Source organism: Fundulus heteroclitus, chromosome 12, assembly GCF_011125445.2.
Source record: "Fundulus heteroclitus isolate FHET01 chromosome 12, MU-UCD_Fhet_4.1, whole genome shotgun sequence".
In the NCBI taxonomy this organism is placed as follows: Eukaryota; Metazoa; Chordata; class Actinopteri; order Cyprinodontiformes; family Fundulidae; genus Fundulus; species Fundulus heteroclitus.
This window is the reverse complement of record NC_046372.1, coordinates 18,496,019-18,516,545: the sequence shown is the minus strand read 5'-3', so window position 1 is coordinate 18,516,545 and position 20,527 is coordinate 18,496,019. Positions and strand designations below refer to the sequence as shown.

At 42.1% G+C, this 20,527-nt stretch overlaps 1 protein-coding gene across 1 annotated transcript in view; it reads right to left on the bottom strand.

Moving 5' to 3' along the window:
- znrf3 (zinc and ring finger 3) overlaps nt 1-4,309 on the bottom strand; it is an 86,161-nt gene extending 81,852 nt beyond the window's left edge. The window contains exon 1 of the mRNA XM_036144123.1: nt 3,819-4,309. Within this exon, the coding sequence (XP_036000016.1) occupies nt 3,819-4,049 (231 nt within the window). The 5' untranslated portion in view covers nt 4,050-4,309. The remainder of the gene's footprint in view (nt 1-3,818) is intronic.
- Nucleotides 4,310-20,527: the final 16,218 nt, after the last annotated feature.

The following is a 20,527-nucleotide window of genomic DNA, read 5'->3' as shown; positions in this document are numbered from 1 at the left end:
CACATTTTTTTTTAAAACTGATTTTCTCCTGCACTGTTATATTCTTATCACTGCAGCACTCTATATTGTAATGTTATTTTATTTCAACTGCAATCTCATTACATTGTCGTAAGCTGTATGCAACGAAATTTCGCTTTTTATGCACTCTATGCATATAAAATGACAATAAAGTTTGTCTAAGTCTAAGTGAAGAAGAAGGAGAAAGACAATAAGTGTCTTGAGTGGAAGAATCTGCAGACAGAACAAGTATTCGTGGTGCACACCACAGAATCTGGCCTTTATGGTAAGGCCTAGAAACGAAGGCCATGCTATGTCGCGTCGGCAGTTTTCTTTAAACGATGTAAGGAGACACTGAACACCTGGACCAATGCGCTCCAGTCAAATGAGACAACAGGTGACTGTTTTGGCCCAGATGCAAAATGTGGGGGAAAAAAACCCCAACACTGCTCATCGCCCTGAGATCACATCCTCCCTGGTGTGTCACATGGAGGTGGCAGCATCACAAATGCTTTTATTAATGAGAGAAAGACAAGCTGGTCAATGCTGGAGGAAGTGTTGTTAAGAAGCGGTTCCCCTTCCAGCGGACAACTCTAGACCTAGATCCCAGACCTAGATCTATAGTACAATTTATGGCGAGACCTGAAAACTGATGTTCCCGTCGAATCTGTCTAAGCTTGAGCTGCTTTGCAGAGAAGAACGGACTGTAGTTTCAGTCTCTAAACGGGCAAAGCCGGTAGAGACATACCTCCAAAGACTTACAGCGGTAAATGTAGCAAACAGGGATTCTACAAAGTACTGATTCCCTGTCAACCAACCCAAAAGCCCGCTGGACGCTTTATATTTTTATGTTTTAAAAAATTCTGAAACGCATTAAGAATTCATAACCCTTGCACCTCTTTGGAGTTGCTCTAGCGCAAAAAAACAAAATCCCAATAAAATATATTGAGTGAGGTCTGTGGATGTAATCTGACTATTGTGACAAATTTGAGAACAAGTGAAACAATTCCTTTTGGACGGCGGAGCGTTAAAACCTTAAAGGCGAGTGGACTTTCTAATCAAATTAGTGAGCGGGTGAAAAGCACAGGCGTTACATTCCCTAAATTAAAGCTTCTGCATTTGATTGCTCTTGACACAAGTCTCTGTTGCTTTTCCCTTTCCCAAGACACACTTAAAAAAAAAAAAAGGTACACAGAGAATTATGTTCAGAAACTCACAAACGCGTTTTTTTTTTCGTTCCAGAATCAAAGCTCTGGGCCCGTTCAAAGTTCACTCCAAGTCGCAGCTGGGCTCCTGCTGCTCGGCGGACAGCGATGCTTTAAAATGATTTAGCGACTTTAACTGTGGTGTGCACAACTTCTAACGTGGGGGGGCGACTGGCTCGAGGAAGCTTGGGGTTTTGGCACGGGGGGCCAGATCTACATCATCGTGCTCCCCAACCCTGAACCCCCTGAAAGAGAGCAAAAGCAAATTAAACTTAATTTATTATTTTTGGCCCCAGCAGCACGTGCCACTTTTCGCACTCTTCAGGCAGGCCTGAGGTGCTGTTAGCGTTGGGGAATTTGAAAAGGAGAGCTGGGAGTGTGCATGTGGTGATCGTGGTTGGATCTTTATTCAGGAACTGTGCCAAGACACCCTCCCCACTCATCGCACCCCTCCACCCCTCCTTCCTCTGTGCTTGAACCCATACCTGCCGAGGTCTGGCCACTACTAAACGCCGGGCAGCATAAAGCCCCTCAGGGTTCTGATCAAACAGCCGTAGAGGAGGGCCGAAGTGCCCCACAAACCCAATGTTATGGTTGCAAGGGGGTCCCACCTGATAACCGAGCGCTGCTCAAATATTTGGTTCAACCTAATTCCAGTTTGAAGAAACACCGCAGGAATTTCCTGAGACTTCACAGGAATGCCGTTCGCTACAGAACCCGATACCGTTTTAAAATTACGTCCTCCAGATTGTCATTTATTGCCAGTTCCGACTCACCCCGCACAAAAAAAAAAAAGAATCCTTGGCAGAATAGACACAGGGAGAAACTTAAGACGGTGCTCTGCGTTCAGACGGGCCGCCGCTCATTACAGCCCGACAAAACAGAGGCCGTCTCCAAGTGGTCAGCAGCTATGTTTGTAAAGAAAGAAGAACCTAAATAGACGCGGGTCCTGATGTAAAGCCGAGGTCCGGCATGGCTGTGTGGTCACGCAGTGGCGCCCGAGTGACCATGCACAGCGTGCAGACGGGACTCGTTTTCGAGCATCCCCACGTTTGATCGCCACGTATCGTCTTTCTTCTAACGTCAACGACTCTCTCTGGGGGGAAAAGAGTGAAAAGCAGGCGTGCATTAGGAGGATGCTATAAGCTACAGCGGCAGGGTACAACGCTGCAGACGAGCATGAGGAGATGCTGCTTTCCTCACTGTCAGTGCACAGTTGGACAAATCAGGTCTGCAAAAGAAACAAAATCACTGCATTTGTGGCGTCACGGTGGACACTTTGCAGCAATCCAATGACCAGCATCCCCTCAGCCGATGACCCAAAGTCCAGCTTGATGCATTGTGCATGTTTAACTGCTAATTCTGCAGCATGCATGCAACCAATCAGTCAGAGCTAGGTTGCCTCTGCTGAAAACTGACCCAAACAACAACAAAAGTGGATAAACTCAAAGGGAGCTGGTGTCTGCAGAGTTTCAAGTGCACATCCGTTTATTTCGATGCAGGATGCCCTCCTGGATAACCACAAATAGATGCGTTATCCAGGAGGGGGCTTCAGATCAGACGAGGCCGAGGGAAAAGGAGGTCGAAATTGCTGTGCATCCCAGGATTTTAGCAAGTTAAAGGTCAGGGGGGGAAAAAAAAACGTCGTTTAAAGCCCTGGCACTACACAAGAGGAGAGCTCTGTGCTGCCCTATAGTCTGCGGCCAAGCAGATTAGGAAAGAATTAGCCCATAAAACTTCAAACAAACACCTTGCAGCGAGGAAAAGCTCCACATTTTCCCCCTCAGGCTCTCCTGGTTCGAACACAGGCAGCTCCGGCCAACTGCACTTGACGCGTTTGGGGGTCCAGGAAATAAAATCTTGAGCAGGAAAAGTTTTTTTTTTTCTTCTTCTTCTTCTTCTTCTACTTAGTGTAATAATCGTTCAAAGCAGTGTGGCGGTGGCGTAGAGGCTTACTTACATTTGGTTATGTGTAAATGAAACACAAGGCGTAGAACTTCTTAGTTAATTGCAAGGGCATTTTTGTGCAAAACAAGAAATTACGCGGAAACTCTTATTAGAACGTGATCCAAGAAAAAGTCAAATATGCGCATAAATAGACGCGTGGTGTTGCTGCTATTGCGAAACGCGTCCACACACGCGCACGCACGCGCACGCACGCACACACACACTAAAACCTGCTTGGTGAAAGTTTACTAACTTTTAAAACGCGCTCTGCGACTTGTTACCAAAAACATCCGTGTCTATTTGAGCGCAGGGGAGTGAAAATTGCGCACAGGTCTGCTCCGGTTATAGAGCGCAAATAACTTGCAAGAGCATGTTTCCCTGTGAATGAATTCCACAAGATAGGAGCCATCTTGTGACCGCATATGCTTGCAGGCTAGTGCCATCCTCTCTCTCTCTCTCTCTCTCTCTCACACACTCACACAAACACGCACATACACACACATACGCACACACGCCGTATCTTGTCAGCTCCCCCACAGCCTCCGCGGAAAAAAGTTTCACACAGGGCCAGCTTGGTGAAATCACGGCCCGGTTCCCGATGTTACCCGGGACCGCGGATCGCCCTTATAATAAATAAAAATAAAAATAAATAAAGACTTCAACACGTACTTGGACGATCTCCCCCTCCGCGCTGATAGTGGCTCCAGCTTTGGAGAACCGTCCCTGCAAGCCAGTCGTGTAGGTAGTATAATCCCCATTGGGACTGGACTCGAACAGCACCACTTCCACAAAGGCTGTATCCTTGGCGAGAGCGGCGCCCAGAGAAGCGGCCAGCAGCCAGATCACCGGGACCACCGAGTCGGGCACCCGATCCGAGCCTCTCCTTGGGAAAATCATCATCTTGCCGGCTGGATCAGCGCCGATCGGGACATAATTTCACACGGATTAATTGATCGGGCGAAGGTAATTGGGATCAGGTGTAGTCGCGCGCTGCGGGCGATGCCTCAAAAGAAGGAGTCGGGGATTGTGCAATAAAAGCCGAGCCCCTGCGCCGAAGCGTGTTTATTTCACCACTGCGAGCCTTGTCAATTACATTGCCTCAAACGCTGCCTCGCTTTCTCCCTCCCTCCCTCTTTCTTTCTCACCCTCCTCCTCCTCCTCTACAAAGCGGATCTCCTTTGATCTCCAAACACGTGATTTTTTTCCTTTTTTTTTCTTTTAGTTTCTCCCCCCTCGCTCTCTCTCTCTCTCTCTCCCAAAAGGGCTTTATCCCCACCCACCAGTCTTTCTGACCCTCTCATTTGCGCTCCCCACTCTGAAGTGCCAGCGCTCAGTTAAGGAGGCACCGCGGCCGCTCGGCTCGCCCCTGAGAGGAGGGCTTCATTTGCGTAAAGGAACTTGGCGTTGCGCGATAACTTTCGGGTTAATTGAGTTTCCCCACGTTGAACGCGAAGAAGATCCCGCGTGTTCGACCCCACGTCTCGGTCCTCCGGCTTTGAAGTCGCTGCTCTCTCTCTCTCTCTTTCTCTCCCGCAGTTTTTTTTTTTTTTTTGCCACCGCGCCACCTTAAAACAAACACTACCCTCTTCAGGACGTTTCATGATTTACCCGGGCTAATTTTTTTCTTCTTCTTCAATCACATACATGTTTGCTTAACAAATAAAGAAACACATTAGGCTACTTGAAAAAAATATGTATCAAATTACTATCATTAATTAAGAGACTTAATAGGGAGGAAAACTAAGAGCAAGTTAAAGTTATACCACACATTGTGAATCCTTTTAGCATTATTAGGTGTATGTTCTTGTGGCGGGAAAAATATCCCATGGTACAAAGTCAGGACGATTTCCTCCAAATCTTTGAAGATGTAAATAAAGAAAGTATATTTTTAATGTTTCTGTAAAAGGGTAATTGCAAATGAGTTACAAATAAAAGTGTTTTTTAAAACCTATTTTATTGGGGTTTATTTGACAAGCAAGTTTTCTAGGGCGGGTCCTGACTGTTGAAGTGAGAGTAAACACCAAGGTAAGATTGAGCGAACAGCCTGGGGCCTTCAGAAGGAACACTGTGGCAGCTGATGAGTCGGGTAAAGGGTTAAGGGGGTCTCAAAAAGATTTGAAATCAACCATTGGTATGTTCAGAAATCTGTCTTCAAATCAACAGTCAACATGCCCAAGTCTGGCTGTCCAAGCAAGGTCAGTCTGGAAGCATCTGTTTTCAAGGTGAACTTGGACAAGTCCTCTTTGAAAACTATAAAAACGTCATCATAGGACTTACAGCATGCTCTTGCTATGTGAAAGTTCAGCTTGCATGAGAGGCATGCAAGGAGAAAACCATTTCTGTCTAAGAAAAACACCAAGACCAATGTTTGCCAGAGAGCCTTTCATAGACAAAGACCAGAACATCTGGAATATTGTTCTTTGGAGAGATAAGTCCAAAAGCACCGGAGCAGAGGACCTGCACCAAATACGGCATTTCAGGACCTCATAGCAGCTGGGAAGCATGGAGCTGGAAGTGGCATGGTTTGGGGATGCTTCGGTGCAACAGGGCCTGCCAGCTCACCGTCATGAGCTGGGCGGGAGTGGTGGCCTGGTGGTTAGGGAGCTGGGTGTTTGCGTCTTGGAGAGGTTACAAAAGTTGCCGGTTTAAAACCCTGTCTGTCACTCTGTGGCCATGAGCAAGACAAGGGAGCAATCTGCCACACTGCTCCCTAAGGGATGGGTTAAAACCAGTGGCATTCCCCTCTGTGGGACTATGAAGGAAAATATTGATTTATTTACCATAGAATGAAACTTTTTGCTGAGGCCGCTCGGGGGGGGGGGGTGAAACCATCGGTGAAAATTTAAAAGCATGAGCAGAACCTAACCCTGCGACATGACAGTTACCAAAATAATATAAAAAAAAATAACAGATGTCATTTGTTAAATGAGGAAAATTAAGGTTAAGTTTTGTTGTGTGGAATTAAATTACTTTATTTTCTAAAAAATAGGAAATGAAAAGACTTGACTACTCAAGTCGTCAAGTCAAGTTTATTTGTATAGCACATTTCAGCAGCAAGGCGGTTCAAAGTGCTTTGCATCATGAAAACATAAAAGCATCATAAGCACATCAAAACAGTCGCTGGTTATGAGACCAGTAACACACATTAAATTGTATCAAGTGAAAACATGGATACACATTAAATATGTTATTGTGGGCCAAAAGCAACTCTAAACAGGTGAGCTTTCAGTCTTGATTTAAAGGAACTCTGTTTTGGCTGCTTTGCAGTTTTTTGGACATTAGTTCAAGATTTATGGTGCATAGAAGCTGAATGCTGCTTCTCCATGTTTGGTTCTGGTTCTGGTTCTGGGTATGCAGCGTAGACCAGAACCAGAAGATCTGAGTGGTCTGGAGGGTTGATGCGGCAATCATCCATATACATATATTTGTACAACATCCTATATCTCTCAAGCATCCTAAAGTGTAACTCACCCCCAAATCAACTTGTTTTGCAGATGAACTGTATGAACTGAGCCTAAGGGTGCTGCTTTCAATGATTCAGTGCAATTTGTTTACATTTTCATGTGAACTTGTTCAGTTCTGCAATATTTGTCTGGAAACCATTTTAGTGCTGCCCTCTTAGGGAGAAACTGGCAGCTATTGCAGTTAAATTTTTCCTATTGGTTCAAACAGTGCATGCTTTCATCATCATAGCACCAGTTCGGGTATAAAAGCTCACGTGGCGAGGCGGACTCAGGAGTTGAAATCACGAGGATTGAAATCATTGATTGATAGTGTTTAGCGTTTGTTACCGCTTTGAACATCAGCCTATGTTAACAATAGTGCTGCTGCCATCACTTTACCACTCAGAAACCGCCCCCATTCTGCCCTCCACTGCCTCGGCAGAACCGGCCAGCAGCTCGAACTGATGACGCTCAGGCCCGGTGGGCTCTGGAAAGCCTCCCTCAACCTACGGTGATGAAAAGAATGAAAAATCCTCCACCTGAAAAGACCTCCATGACGAAACCACCAGTGGTCTGGTCACTTTAAATAATTATTAATAGATTTTCTTATTTCTGCGTAATCAGCGTCTATTATTAGCTACTATTAGCTACTCTGGCAATGGTGCCATAACAGTTAGGGAGGTTGTTTCAGTCGTTGTGTCCTGGTGCCAGACACTTCACCCGCATGTCCTCCTGATGGTGGTCAGAGAGTCCGGTGGCGCTGATGTATGGCACCCTCGCCTCTGTCAGTCTGCCCCAGAGCAGCTGTGGCTGCTAACGTAGCTCACCGCCGTCAGGGTGTGAATGGGTAAATGACTGACTGTAGTGTAAAGCGCTTTGGGGTCATTGGACTTGATGAAGTACTATACAAGTATAAGTCATTTACCATTTACTAAAGATATAGAATCCATTTAGTGGCGTCTACTATGAACAGTTCCCGCCTGTTTTTTTTTATTTATTTTTAATTTATGGTAACTGTGAGACTTCATTATGTGTCTGAAAATAAGCATAGTGTACCTTAAAAGTCCACAGAAAGCTTTTGGACTGTGAAAGTGTCCTTTTTAGATCTTTTTTTTTCATTTAATATCCAACAGGTGTTTTTGTATTATTAAAGTATAATAATTCATGGAGGTGGTGAACTAGAAGAATACTTTAAAAGAACTAAGTTATTTGCAATGAATAATGTTCAAAAAGAAAAAGGAAAAAAAAAACACGAAAACAAGTTTTCATATTGCTGTCAGCTGTGTGGCAACGCGTTTATGAAAACCAACTGTTGGGACTTTTTAGGTCAGGAATGCTGCCGCCTCTGGAAGATAGCTGGTCAACATGTGTTTGGGCTGAAGAGAAGAATGAAAGAAAAAAAAGAAGAAAAGCAGTTCAAAGCCAAAATTCAAGAAGTTCTTCAACGCCTTCAGAATAATTTAGAGATTGCATCAGACGACACTTGGTTTTATGAATCCTGATCCACACCACATGTCACAGAGCCGCTTTGTGACACTCTTCTATCACAAACACCCCCCACACATATACATGTACGCAGGCTATGGCCACAGAAGGAATAAATGCATAACCAATGGGATTCTGAGAGCGACACTCAAAGGTTCATTGAATTACTACTACTGAATTAGATTTACATTATCAGCTTATTGATGACCCACACACTACAGTGAGTCAACAAGTTACTGATCCAATTACGCCCATCACAGGGACATGTTGTTTTATAGCAAGCTCGCCCTCTGCTGGTTGCTGCACATCTGCAGTAGGTTTCTAAGCACAACTTTACTTAAATATTTGCTTTCAAAGTTATTCAAAATGGACACGTTTGGTGAGCGTTTGGATTATTTGGTTGTTGAGGCCTTTTTTAAGAATTAAAAAAAATATACTTCACTTTCGTGTCCATACAAACAAATTGTCCAGTGTTAAATCAACAGCAGCTGTGAGTATTCTCGTGACACCCACGGTCTCTCCACATCAGTGTCTAAACTCAGGCTAGCCTGAGAGGAGTCAGCTGTCTGCTGCTTTAGGCTGACAGAACCCTGATGATGAAGTACGGTTTCTGGCTGAGAACAAAGCGTAAGTGTAGTTTCCTCCGAAAAAGTGGGAATCTGTACGTTTGTGCTTGATAACATATAACACCCTGACTCCTGATACGCTGGTATGCTGTTTGATATCTAAACAAGACCAGGGGGTGGATATTTGCTGACTATTTGTGTTGAAGGTAATTAATAAAAAAGCAGGCAACAAATCTACTATTAATCCTGAGAAAATGAGTTTCCTCCATTTAGGATAGACCAGGATGGATCCTCTTACAACAGATAAATCCTCATGTTTCTTAATACAGCAAAATGAAATCTAACTACGAGCTTTCCTGCCTACAATTTTCCATTTGTATGTTTTCACAAACGCATATTTTATATTTTAGCTGCCTAGAATTGAGTAGCTGAAAGTGGAATAGGGGAGTGACCATCTGAAGGCCATTCCAACACATGAATATACAGTACATTCATCTATATCATGTTACTGTTGGTCTGGCTGTATATTTTGTAATGTCCTTTTTTAATTTGACCCTCTTCCTTAATCACAAGTCTTTCGCTGTTTCTAACAGGTTCTATTTAGAGTAATTTCAGCAAGCTTTCCTGCCCCTGGTGAAGAAAAGGATCCCCACAACTTGATGCTGACAACACCACGTTTCTCTATGGGGATGCTGTATTCATGATATTAGTTTACATAGTGTTTTGCGTGTATAGCAAATATTTAGATTTTTGGTCTCCTCTGACCAGACCACATCCTTTCTGTGACCCCTGTACAGTTTGTTGCAAACCACAAACTATGCTTTTCATGGCTTTCCTCAATAATTAAACAATTTTGCGGCTTTTGTACAGCCACATATATGGAGGACATGCTAACACACTGACGTGCATATTGTTTAGTAATGTAACTCTTAATAACGTAGCTCCTCAGGACTCTGTCACAGCTAAACAGAACACCAGGCTATATGTAGCAGCTATGGACAGAAAAAAAACAGAGAGAACATAAAGTTAAAAGCTGAAATAACAGCAAATAATGCAAAATCGAAGAGTAGTAGGATAATGTGAGGTAACATGGTCAATATGTCCTCCAGCAGTCTAAGTGTATAACAGCATAACAACAGAGACTGCTCCTGATAATATAAGCTACTAAACTATAAGCTTTATCAAAAAGGAAAGTTTTAAGATTAGTCTTAAAAGTAGACGGGGTGTCTGCCTCACGGACCAAAACTGGGAGTTGGTTCCACAGGACAGGAGCCTGATAGCTAAAGGATCTGCCTCCCATTCTACTTTTAGAGACTCTAGGAACCACCAGCAGACCTGCAGTCTGAGAGCGAAGTGCTCTGTTAGGAACATACGGGTTAATCAGAGCTCTGATATACGATGGAGCTTGATTATTAAGGGCTTTATACGTTAGGAGAATTATATTTCTTTAAATTTTATTCTTGATCTAACAGGAAGCCAATGAAGGGGAGATAAAATAAGAGAACTGTGATCATTCTTTAAGATTTTTATCTGAACTCAGCAACTGCAGCATTTAGGATCAGCTGAAGGCTTTGAACTACCTTTTGTAGACTTTCTAATGGTAAAGAATTACAAGTAACAAATACATAACCTAGTTTATTAGCGTCACTCCTGGAAATTATATTTCTAATTTTGGCAATATCCCAGAGATTAAAAAAGGAAATGGGATTTAAATTACATTTTCTAGTAAAAAAGAACACCAAGTTTTTTATTTTATTACTGTAGGGCAATTTAATGCCATCCATATTATGTGTGGCACAAGTGACCCTGGAGTTTGAAGATTTACTATTTACATGAACAACCTGGAATCAAATGCAGCACTTAGATCTAACAGGACAAGTGCAGAGACAAATCCATCATATGAAGCCATGAGAATATCATTAGTGACTTTCACCAGAGCTGTCTAAGGTGCAGAGAGATGTGTTAAACATCTCTGATTCCAGGTTTGAGGAAGTCGGGTATGTTCCTGTGGCTCTGATTTTCTGACTTGTAATTCTGACTTTAGCGGGTGTTCCAGTTAAGTATTAATGTAACACACCAACAGGACTCGTCTGCATTCAAGATGCACTGCGATCTGTTGCAATACATTTTATTTAGTAATAAAAGAGTCTGAGTGAAAATGTGCGCCACACTTTTTTATTTGTAATAAATATTGGACTTGTGTAAAGTAAACACAAGCTCACAAGTTTCTAATAATAAATCCAGCAAGAGCATTTGAACATGTCCTTCAAAGCAGCTTTGAACACATCATCCAGCCTCTAAACCATCCCTTTGTTGTTTGCACGGTGCTGACATTTGTGCTTTAATGAAGAAAAGAGATGATGTGATGGAGAGGTGTTCCAACATTCATAGCTCCCACAGTACATTATTACATAAAGCAATTAGGGGCCACCAGCAGCAGCCCTCAACCCCAGAACCCGATTATGGGAGATGCTTTCCTCACGATGACACTAGATGAGGACAACCATTGACTCTAGCCAGCTCAGGACGTTTGCATTGTTAAAATGACATCACTGGACCACCTGCAGCACGAAACTATCCTGGAGTGATCTGTGGAGTGAAAATTACACGATAAGAGGGCAGAGGAAAAAAAAAACAGCATCAAGGAAGGGATGATGAGGAGTTATTTCATGGCAACAACTGTTCAGTTTAAAGAGTATAAAGTGTCCACCACAGCAAATTAACTTTCATAAGGATAGTTAAAGTAACAATAATGAATAAAAAGGGGGACTTGGACACAAACAAAGATCTGCTGCATCCAGTGCTTAATGTAGCTGTGTATCAAGGTTCAGTTGTTTCTCTAATTATTCTGTTGTATAATTTGAATAACGAACTTTTTTAATAAATCTGTGTGTCAAATTTGATCTTATTCACAAGGTACCTAGAAATTAAATAAGTCAATATTTTTCTTACATTTTCTTGCCTTTGGCATGTAGTCGTATTTATTATACTTTTGTTAACTTACTAAATTGTAATCTTATTTATTTGATTATTTGTTTTTAGATTTTGTTGATACAATTTTTACAGTTGATCAATATTAATAACAGTGAGTTTACTATATTTACTTAATTTTCTTTTTGTCCTCTTCTTAGATTGAATATTTTTTGTTCCGTTTTATTCTATTTGAATACGTGTGAGATGTATCAGTCATTGATGTTATTTTGAATCGTTAATGGATGAGCCATAAATGCATCAAATCGCAAAACTACCTAAACTATTAGCAATATGACTTCTGGCTGAATGTGAGACTGTTACAATGTTAAACTAAGGTTGTTCTTTACACCCAAACCTAGTGTATCAGCACCTACTGATTCTATTATTAATGTCAGAATCAGGACCAGAATCTACCTTATTTGCCAAGTTTGTGGGTACAAACAAGAAATCTGATTTTAGATTCAATCGCTCGCGTCTTATAAGAAAACAGGCAGACAAGTACAGATAACGGAACAGCAAACTACAATTTATAAGAGAAAAGCAATATTCAGGGGGGAAAGGTAAGGACAGGGCCAGTTTTCCCCCCCACAGCAGAGCAGCTGGCTCTCCTGACTGAAGGTGTTCATCAGTGTCACTGACTGGATAGAAACTGTTCTCCTGAAGTCCACCATCATCTCCGCTGTCTTTAGCGGGTTTAACCCAAGGTTGTTCTGGGCGCACCAATTCAATTAAATTCAATTAAATTTTATTTATATTGCGCCAATTCATGAAACATGTCATCTCAAGGCACTTTACAAAGTCAAGTTCACCAGTGGATCATCTGATCTACCTCCTATTTCTACGCAGAAATGAAATGTGTTCTCTACATTTAACCCATCCCCTTGGGGAGCAGTGGACTGCCATTGTGCGGCGCCTTGGGAGCAAGTGTCTTGCTCAGGGACTCCCCACGGTGGGGAGTGGTGGCCTAGTGGTTAGTCCTTGATATCAGGAAATGCAAAATTAAGGAGTTTCACAGACGGGTCCGCAGATGGGCAATCACTAGTGTGCAGAGAGAAGAGGAGAAGGGAGAGAACACACCCCTGGGGGGCACCGTTGTTTACGATGAAAGTCAATTAAAAAGGTAATTTAAAGCTTATGTTAAAATGTACCTGCTGATATTCATATCAGGTAGTTGATTTACATATTTTACTCACTGTGCTATATTCAGGTACATTCACACGGGGTTTATGAAAAATGTATTGTGCGACCAATAAATGTGAAAATGGCCCATTACTGGAAAATTTTTAGTCTGATTTCTAGCTTAGTAGAAAGTTCTCAAATGTCTGTTTGGCTGAGCAACGGAGTGGTTTATGGGTCAAAAAAAATAGTATAACATGAACTTATGCATCATAAAAGATATGGGTGAGAATCAGTAAATGCAGTAAGTGCACTAAACGCAGGCTTTGTCTTGCGGATGATAAAAGTGCTTTTGTGTTAACAGCCAAACAGGCACCAAAAGAATGCATTTTATGTGATCAAAGTTTTGCTAAAACAATTAAACCTCCAGTATCAACTGTACGGTGGATAAACAAAAGCATCAGATGTCTGTTTTATTGGCGTTCCCTGACTTTCAAACAGCTCCTAAATGAACGCAACAGACTTTGAAGTATTACCTCTTCAGGGGCTGGGGCCTTTTCCTGCTCGGACTGCCCCCTCAGATCTGGCTGGGGGGGGGGGGGGAGTCTACTTTCAAGTGCAGACCAGACTAGAAGTATTTCAATAGTGCTTTGATTCAGTTTTAGTGTAGAGTTGTAGCCGTAAGCAGGGGGTGGTAGAAAATTAGGCAGGTAAGAGAAGAAATGAGAGAGGAGGTCTGTAGTCGCTTGAAATCTGCACATATTAGGCTTGCAGGAATGTTTGCAGGAGTTAGGGGCATTGGAGCATTTGATGCCATTTCAACCCAAATGTTGATAAACTGTTCCCTGATGTGATGGGGAATATGATGTTGACACACTCCTTGTTACATGTACACAGTGAGGACCATGCCTTGACTTCAATCGACTTCCATTCATCTTCAAGCCTTTCTAAGGCCTAACCTTGACCCTAGTCCTAACCTAAGCCTAATTGACCCTTAATCCCAAACCTAACCCATAGCCCAGAAAAACATGAGGACCTTTGTTTGGTCCTCACTTTACATCAAATTCCTCGTTTTACTAGTAAAAAGAGCAAAAAAGGTTCTCACTCAGCTGCAAATACAAGAACACACACACACACACACACACACACACACAGGTGTGAACATGTTCTCAGAGGGGATGGATAGAAAGAATCTGCACACTCTTCCGCACACCCAGACACGACCAGACACACTATAAAGGTCATATATCCTTTTTTTTTTTTTTTTTTTTACACGTGTCCTGTCTGGCAGTGTAGCATCAACAATTGATATCCTAATGCCAAACAGAGCCTAACAGATCTCACTTTCACAAGTGGAGCATTGCTGCTTTTGTCAGAGTGCTCCTCTTGATTTATATACACAAGAAGCTTTATTAGATATTATTCTGGGACTATTTAACGTTCAATGGACACAAATACGGGAAGGTAGAAGTGAAAAAAGTAAGCAAACAGCTAAACCAACCAATAACATGTACGAACAACTAATGCCAGAACCATCACTGAAGAATATGTATAAATTGACAGCTAAAGCTAATAATAGGGTTTTTCTGTGTAGAAGTCAATCTGTAAGCACATGAAGCCAAGCACCTGTAGGTGTTTGTGAGAGTGCTCTTGTGTATGTAAGGTTTATCCTGCGAAGCAGCCGCCAGGAGTGAGTCAGCACCCACCTGAGCACCCACCCCCGGACACCGAGGACAACCAACGCACCAGCGGGTCAAGGCGCCAGCCAACGGAGTGGAGCCGGACGGGGGGGATGGGCTCCACACTTAGTGGGGGTCTGAGATTTCCCTGGAGAGGGAGCTGTCCAAAACCCAACCTGACATAAAGACATACAGCAAACCAGGTGCCCACATTCCCACTACAGTACCCCTACATGCATGCACTCTTACCCACAATAAGAAAAAAGGGACACTGCACGCACTCTCACTCACCTCTCACACATCCTGTACTCTCAGGTTCAGGTACCGGCAACCCTGAGGGGTATCAAGCCTCCAGGCAAGTGAGGTGAACCCTTACATCAGGATCGGGGGTGAGAGAAAGAGAATACGCCGGAGAACAGGGGTGTGAGAAAGATCATATATCTGATATAAATATAAAATAACTAATACATTGTAGAAAATAAGTTTCAGTGTTTCACCTGATGAGAAATCAAATGAGAACAAGACATATTAGGTCAGGGGTCTGGAACCATTACGATCCAAAAAAACATTTCCCCCTCAGTCAAGCTAAATAAAACTGACTTAGAGCTTCAACTGTGACATGATCTGTTGAGAAAAAGAGATCATTTATGATTTTTATTCTACAATAGGACAGTTGTCATTTGTAAAGATCGCTCATTTTATTTCCACTTTAAGTTTGAAAATAAAGAAAAACATAAAGCTTTTGCATAAAGAAGATGGATGCTTCTTTATTTGGGATGTTGATATTTGTGGTGAATGAGGTAAAAAATCTATCTTCTAATAATCTGTTATGGCAAGAAAAATATTTTTGGTGTTGTTCTGTTGTGAAAATGCAATCCAATTATTCCATCAAAAACTGAAAAACCTGCATTTGGACTTACAGTATATCTGTATATTAAAAAAAAAAAAACGTATCAGTACCTGTACCGGTCCGTTGTGGTAAAGAGAGACCTGAGCCAAAAGGCAAAGCTCTCGATTTACCGGTCGATCTACGTTCCTATCCTCATCTATGGTCATAAGCTTTGGGTCATGAAAGAACGAGATCCCGGATACAAGCGGCTGAAATGAGTTTTCTCCGTAGTGTGTCTGGGCTCTCCCTTAGAGATAGGGTGAGGAGCTCAGTCATCCGGGGAGGACTCGGAGTAGAGCCGCTGCTCCTCCACGTCGAGAGGAGCCAGTTGAGGTGGCTCGGGCATCTGGTCAGGATGCCTCCTGGACGCCTCCCTGGTGAGATGTTCCAGGAACGTCCCACCGGGAGGAGGCCCAGGGGAAGACCCAGGACACGCTGGAGGGACTATGTCTCTCTGCTGGCCTGGGAACGCCTTGGGATTCCTCCTGAGGAGCTGGCCCAAGTGGCTGGGGAGAGGGACGTCTGGGCCTCCCTACTGAAGCTGCTACCCCCGCGACCCGACCCCGGATAAGCGGAAGACGATGGATAGATGGAACTTCTCAGGTTCTTAATCATTTTAGTCAAAGTTATTAGGAGCCATTGTGTAGGGCCAAAAGAGCCACCTACTGATCCCAGCAACTCAGGGTTCTCAAACTGAATTACAAGTGTCATCAGACCACAGTTAACACGTTTGTAATTTTATCTCCGTATAAATCCAGCTGTTCTGTGAAGGCCTCAGAGACAGCAGACGTGTCAATGAGAAAGTTGTGGAGAAGTTTAAAGCAAAGTTATTTTTCATAGACTTTAGACCTTATTGTCCTAATGAGAAATTATTTTCCACAGACCAGCCCCTAGACTTCTACTACCAGAACGTAGTAACAATGCTGTGTAACTGAATTAACACTATATTTCAATCAAGAAATCCTCTCTACTGGGCTAATGAAACTTAACTAAAGCTACTAAGCAAAATTCTGATAAAAAATAAGCTAAGGAACTATATACACACACAAGAAACAAAGTACAAATTAAAAAAAATATTGAAAACCATCATCAGAATGATTCAGTGAATCTTGAGTTCACTGTAGATCCAAGTTAGAGAACCAGAGTTCTTCTTAAAGAATATGGAATAAGGTTAAATAAGTTTAAGTGATTTAGAGCATTTGGTGCATGTGTTCAACCCATTCTTTCACAATGCGAATCCTGAGTTAGACAAAACATTATTTGAAGAAATAACATTTTAAAGAACGATTTGCTATGTAAAAACCAATAACCTTTAGGACAGGTGATTTTATTAATGTAATGATTTCTTCTGGAAAATAATTCAGTCTCAAATCAGTAACGTAGGAAGCTAGAGGGCGCTGTAGCGAACGATTGACCGGAAATGACGTGTTGGCGCACGTCCTGTGGCCATTGTTTACATTAGCGCGAGTTTACGTTAAAGTTACACGAAGATGGAAACGGGGTAAAATATATAAAACACTGTAAAGAAAGTACAAACCGAGATTACAGGTGTAGAAAAATGGGCAAATCAATGGGGATTCAAATTCTCAGTTGACAAACTAGAAGTTTTGGTTGGGTAGTCAGAAAAAGCAATAGAGGATTTCCAAATACATAATTTAGAGATAAGTTCAATTATACCTTTGTCCATGAGACCACCGTGGATTCTTACAGAAGCAATTGTAGACATAACATTGATGGAAAAGAAAGGGAAATGCAATCTAGACTCAAATATAGTACAAATATATATATATTTCCTATTGTTGTCTTCTTCTGTCACTTTGTGTATGTCGTATTGATTAATACTGTTTAGTCTCCAGTGATGGTATCAAGGCTTTGGTTGATTGTATCTTTAATACTTTATTGGCTGGTTGTGCTGTTCTTATATAAACAATCATTTTCAGTATGTTAAGAACTAACCAGATGCATAAAAAACAGGAATAACTTTTATAATTACGCTGAAAAAGTGAGTGCCACCATATTATATCAGTGTGTTGTATATGAATTCTGTATCATGCTATGAAAGAGGTGAATCTAAACAGTGTTAGCATCTGTCAACAGTGCTGACACAACTTGTTGAAAGCCCTTGTCTTTTCCAGGATGATGGACCACCGTGTCACGAGACAAAGCTGATCTAAAGCAGCCCACAGATTGTTATTTTGAAGTTTTGAATCTGTAGTAAGAAAATCGCCCCGTTCCTAATCACATTAAGGACCTGCAGTCAGTTGGTGGATAAGCAGAAGCTAACGTGAATATCATGTTGTCTGCTGTTGCCAGAAACTGACGCAGGAAGAGCGGTCTCTGCGAACAAACCCAGACAGATGAATATATTTATGTATTTGTAGGGCAGTGCAGTGTGTCTTGCATTAAATATGCCTTTTCTTACGCCAAAAACCGGGAAACCATCCAGATTCTGGGGTGAGATTTTATGCAGTGCAATGTCTCAAACATTATGTAATATAGCAACCCTAATCTCAGCAGCTAATGGGTGAGTGGGTGGGAGTCCTCATTGAATACATTTGCAAAAAAGCAACAGAATACTTGTTCGTTGCACAACATGTGGATAAGTTACATTTTTGTTATTTGATGCCGTTACATCAGTTCTTGCACTTCTTCAGTTTGTTGTGAATGAGCGCTTTATAAATAAACTGAGTTGAAATAAATTGAATGGATTCCCATCAGTCATTATTACTTTATCCATCTTCATCCCACAGACTGCCACTCTGGGTCCCTGAGCAAGACCCTTAACCCCAGAATGCTCCCCGGGTGCCGCACAGTGACAGCCCGCTGCTCCCTAAGGAATGGGTTAAATGCAGAGAACGAATTTCATTGGAATGTGCCACATATGTTAGACAAATGAAAATTATTATAATTATAATTATATACAGGAGGACAGAATGAATGGAACAGGTCATGAAAATGCAACTAGATGCAGAAAGGTGGGCATTACCATACAGAGCAAATATTTACACATTTTCTGAAATATTACATGCTTTGTCCCTGTTGGTCTTAGAAAAAAGACCAAAAAAGTAATTTCATCCTTTATAGGGAAATGTGTGGCTTTATAGTACATGAAAAAATATGATTTTTTTTCATGTACTATAAAAAAAAAGATTTCAACATGAGGAAATAAAAAAAAAAATCCAATTGGGACAGTAGTGAATTAAAATATATATTTTTTTATGTAGAGTCTATGCTACGAAAAACTTTTAAGGATCAGCGATTTCTGTATTCAGGTAAAAACGTGTAAAAACTAAAAAGGGGAAGAACCTAAAAAAAAAAAAAAAAAGCATTTTTAAAATGGACAGCCTGGTCAAATTTTACACCCTTTTGATCGCTACAGTGGAAAATTACACAAAAAGAAAGTATAAAAAGAAGAAAATGTACAGGGACATGAATCAAAGTCGTGAAGTACACACAGTCAAACATTTTTGTTCCGGTTTCAAAACTTCTAGCCCCAGAGGGGCTGTAATGTGATTTCACGCACAGCAGGTGGCAGTATGACTTCAGTAAGTCCAGACGTCAACCAAACAGGACTCAGAATGGGAAAAAAAAAAAAGGTAAGAAAATATTGTCATTCCTTTTGGTTTACAGCTTCGTAAACCATGCGTACCAGAGCTGAACCCTGCTAGAGAAAAGGGAAGCCATGACAGAAAACAACGGTTACAGTGAATGCAAGATTAATGCAGATTGCATCACTTCTGAGGCCGGACAGCTTCCTTCTTGCATCTGTGTTGCAACAGATCTGAGTTGCATCATTGTGAAGCCAGTCAGATCAGTCCTAGCAAAGGCAGTCTTTCCCTTTGCCTTTAATGGCACATATGAGATGACCTGATGCATATTTCATGACGCTTAATCAATTTCCCCCCTGTCTGGATTATGTCTGTTAAAGTTGGAAAAACAGGCAAACGCAGAATTATAACTTGGTAGGAGGAAGTCCTACATGTGAAAAGCTCTCTCTCTCTCTCTCTTACTGAGATAATGTCACTACGGTGTGGCGTTTCTGTTTCAGAGCACTGCAGCGCTGTGGTAAACAGGATTGTTGTTGGTCTGCCAGTGCGGTGAGAGCGGAGTAAAATGTGGAGCGCAGGAACAAAAAGACTGCAGCATCAGCTCGGTACCTACAAAGCACGGCTCATCTGAGTGGACCAAAATGCCTGCAGAGACTCTAAGACAATTAAACAGGAGCATGAAAAAAAACAACATGCATCACATCAGAGATTGCACTTTAGAAGATTCAGTCAATATGTCCTCTGTTGCTATTCCACAAAGGTCTCGAGATGCAGCGTCTTCGTGATGGATCAAAGTAAAACAATAACTAGCGGCATCTCTGTGCTGCTGAGGACTGCCGCCGTCTCCTTTCTCATCTTTGCTCGTGCATGTGAAGCCGTACTCATTTGCCTCCACACACATGCTTCAAATATGGAGCCAGCTGTTGGCAGGCCTCCCAAACAGCTGGAACCAAAACGTTGCAAAAGCAGTAAGAATGCAAAAGCCCCGATTGTGACGAGGAAGACGTGAGGATTGAATTGCTGGCAGCGGCAACGGGAAAGGGATTGTAGACACGTGACGGGGAGGAAGGTACGCAAACACATCCGCAAACAGCCTCGTGCAGGTGGCTGCTGTCCCAGGGTGTGACCCTTTTCACCCCCCTGTTGTTGGTCCTGGCTTTTCCCCACAACAACACCATTTAAAAGGAGCGCCCACCCTGACGAGCACACATGGGTGTTACTGTTTACTCTGCATGTCTTACCGTCCCCGTCAAAACCAGGCCTTTACTACAAAAACAACAACTGATGCAACAAAGCATGTCTGAAGCGGAATCACTCTGGATACATTTTGTCACTCTTCATCGGCGAATTCTTTTAAATCAGCAACCATAGAAGGCTTTCCAGTATAAACTGTATTCGATAATACCGCAGCAACGTCTTACTGAATTCTCACACTATTCTCCAATTTTGCATCGCTGTTATTTGAACTTTTCATATGATGTTCTTTCTGTTTTTTTTTCTCTTAGCTACATCTGGCATGGTGTTCTGTTTATGTATAAGATACAGCTGGCTCTGTTTCTCTGAGTGTAACCCAGTTTCCTCCCTAGACATAGCTATTGGCTGAGATTTTACGGCAACAAACTGTATGTCATGTCTTTCATCCTCTTTGCCTGAAAACCGGCTCAGAGCCTATCTGCTAA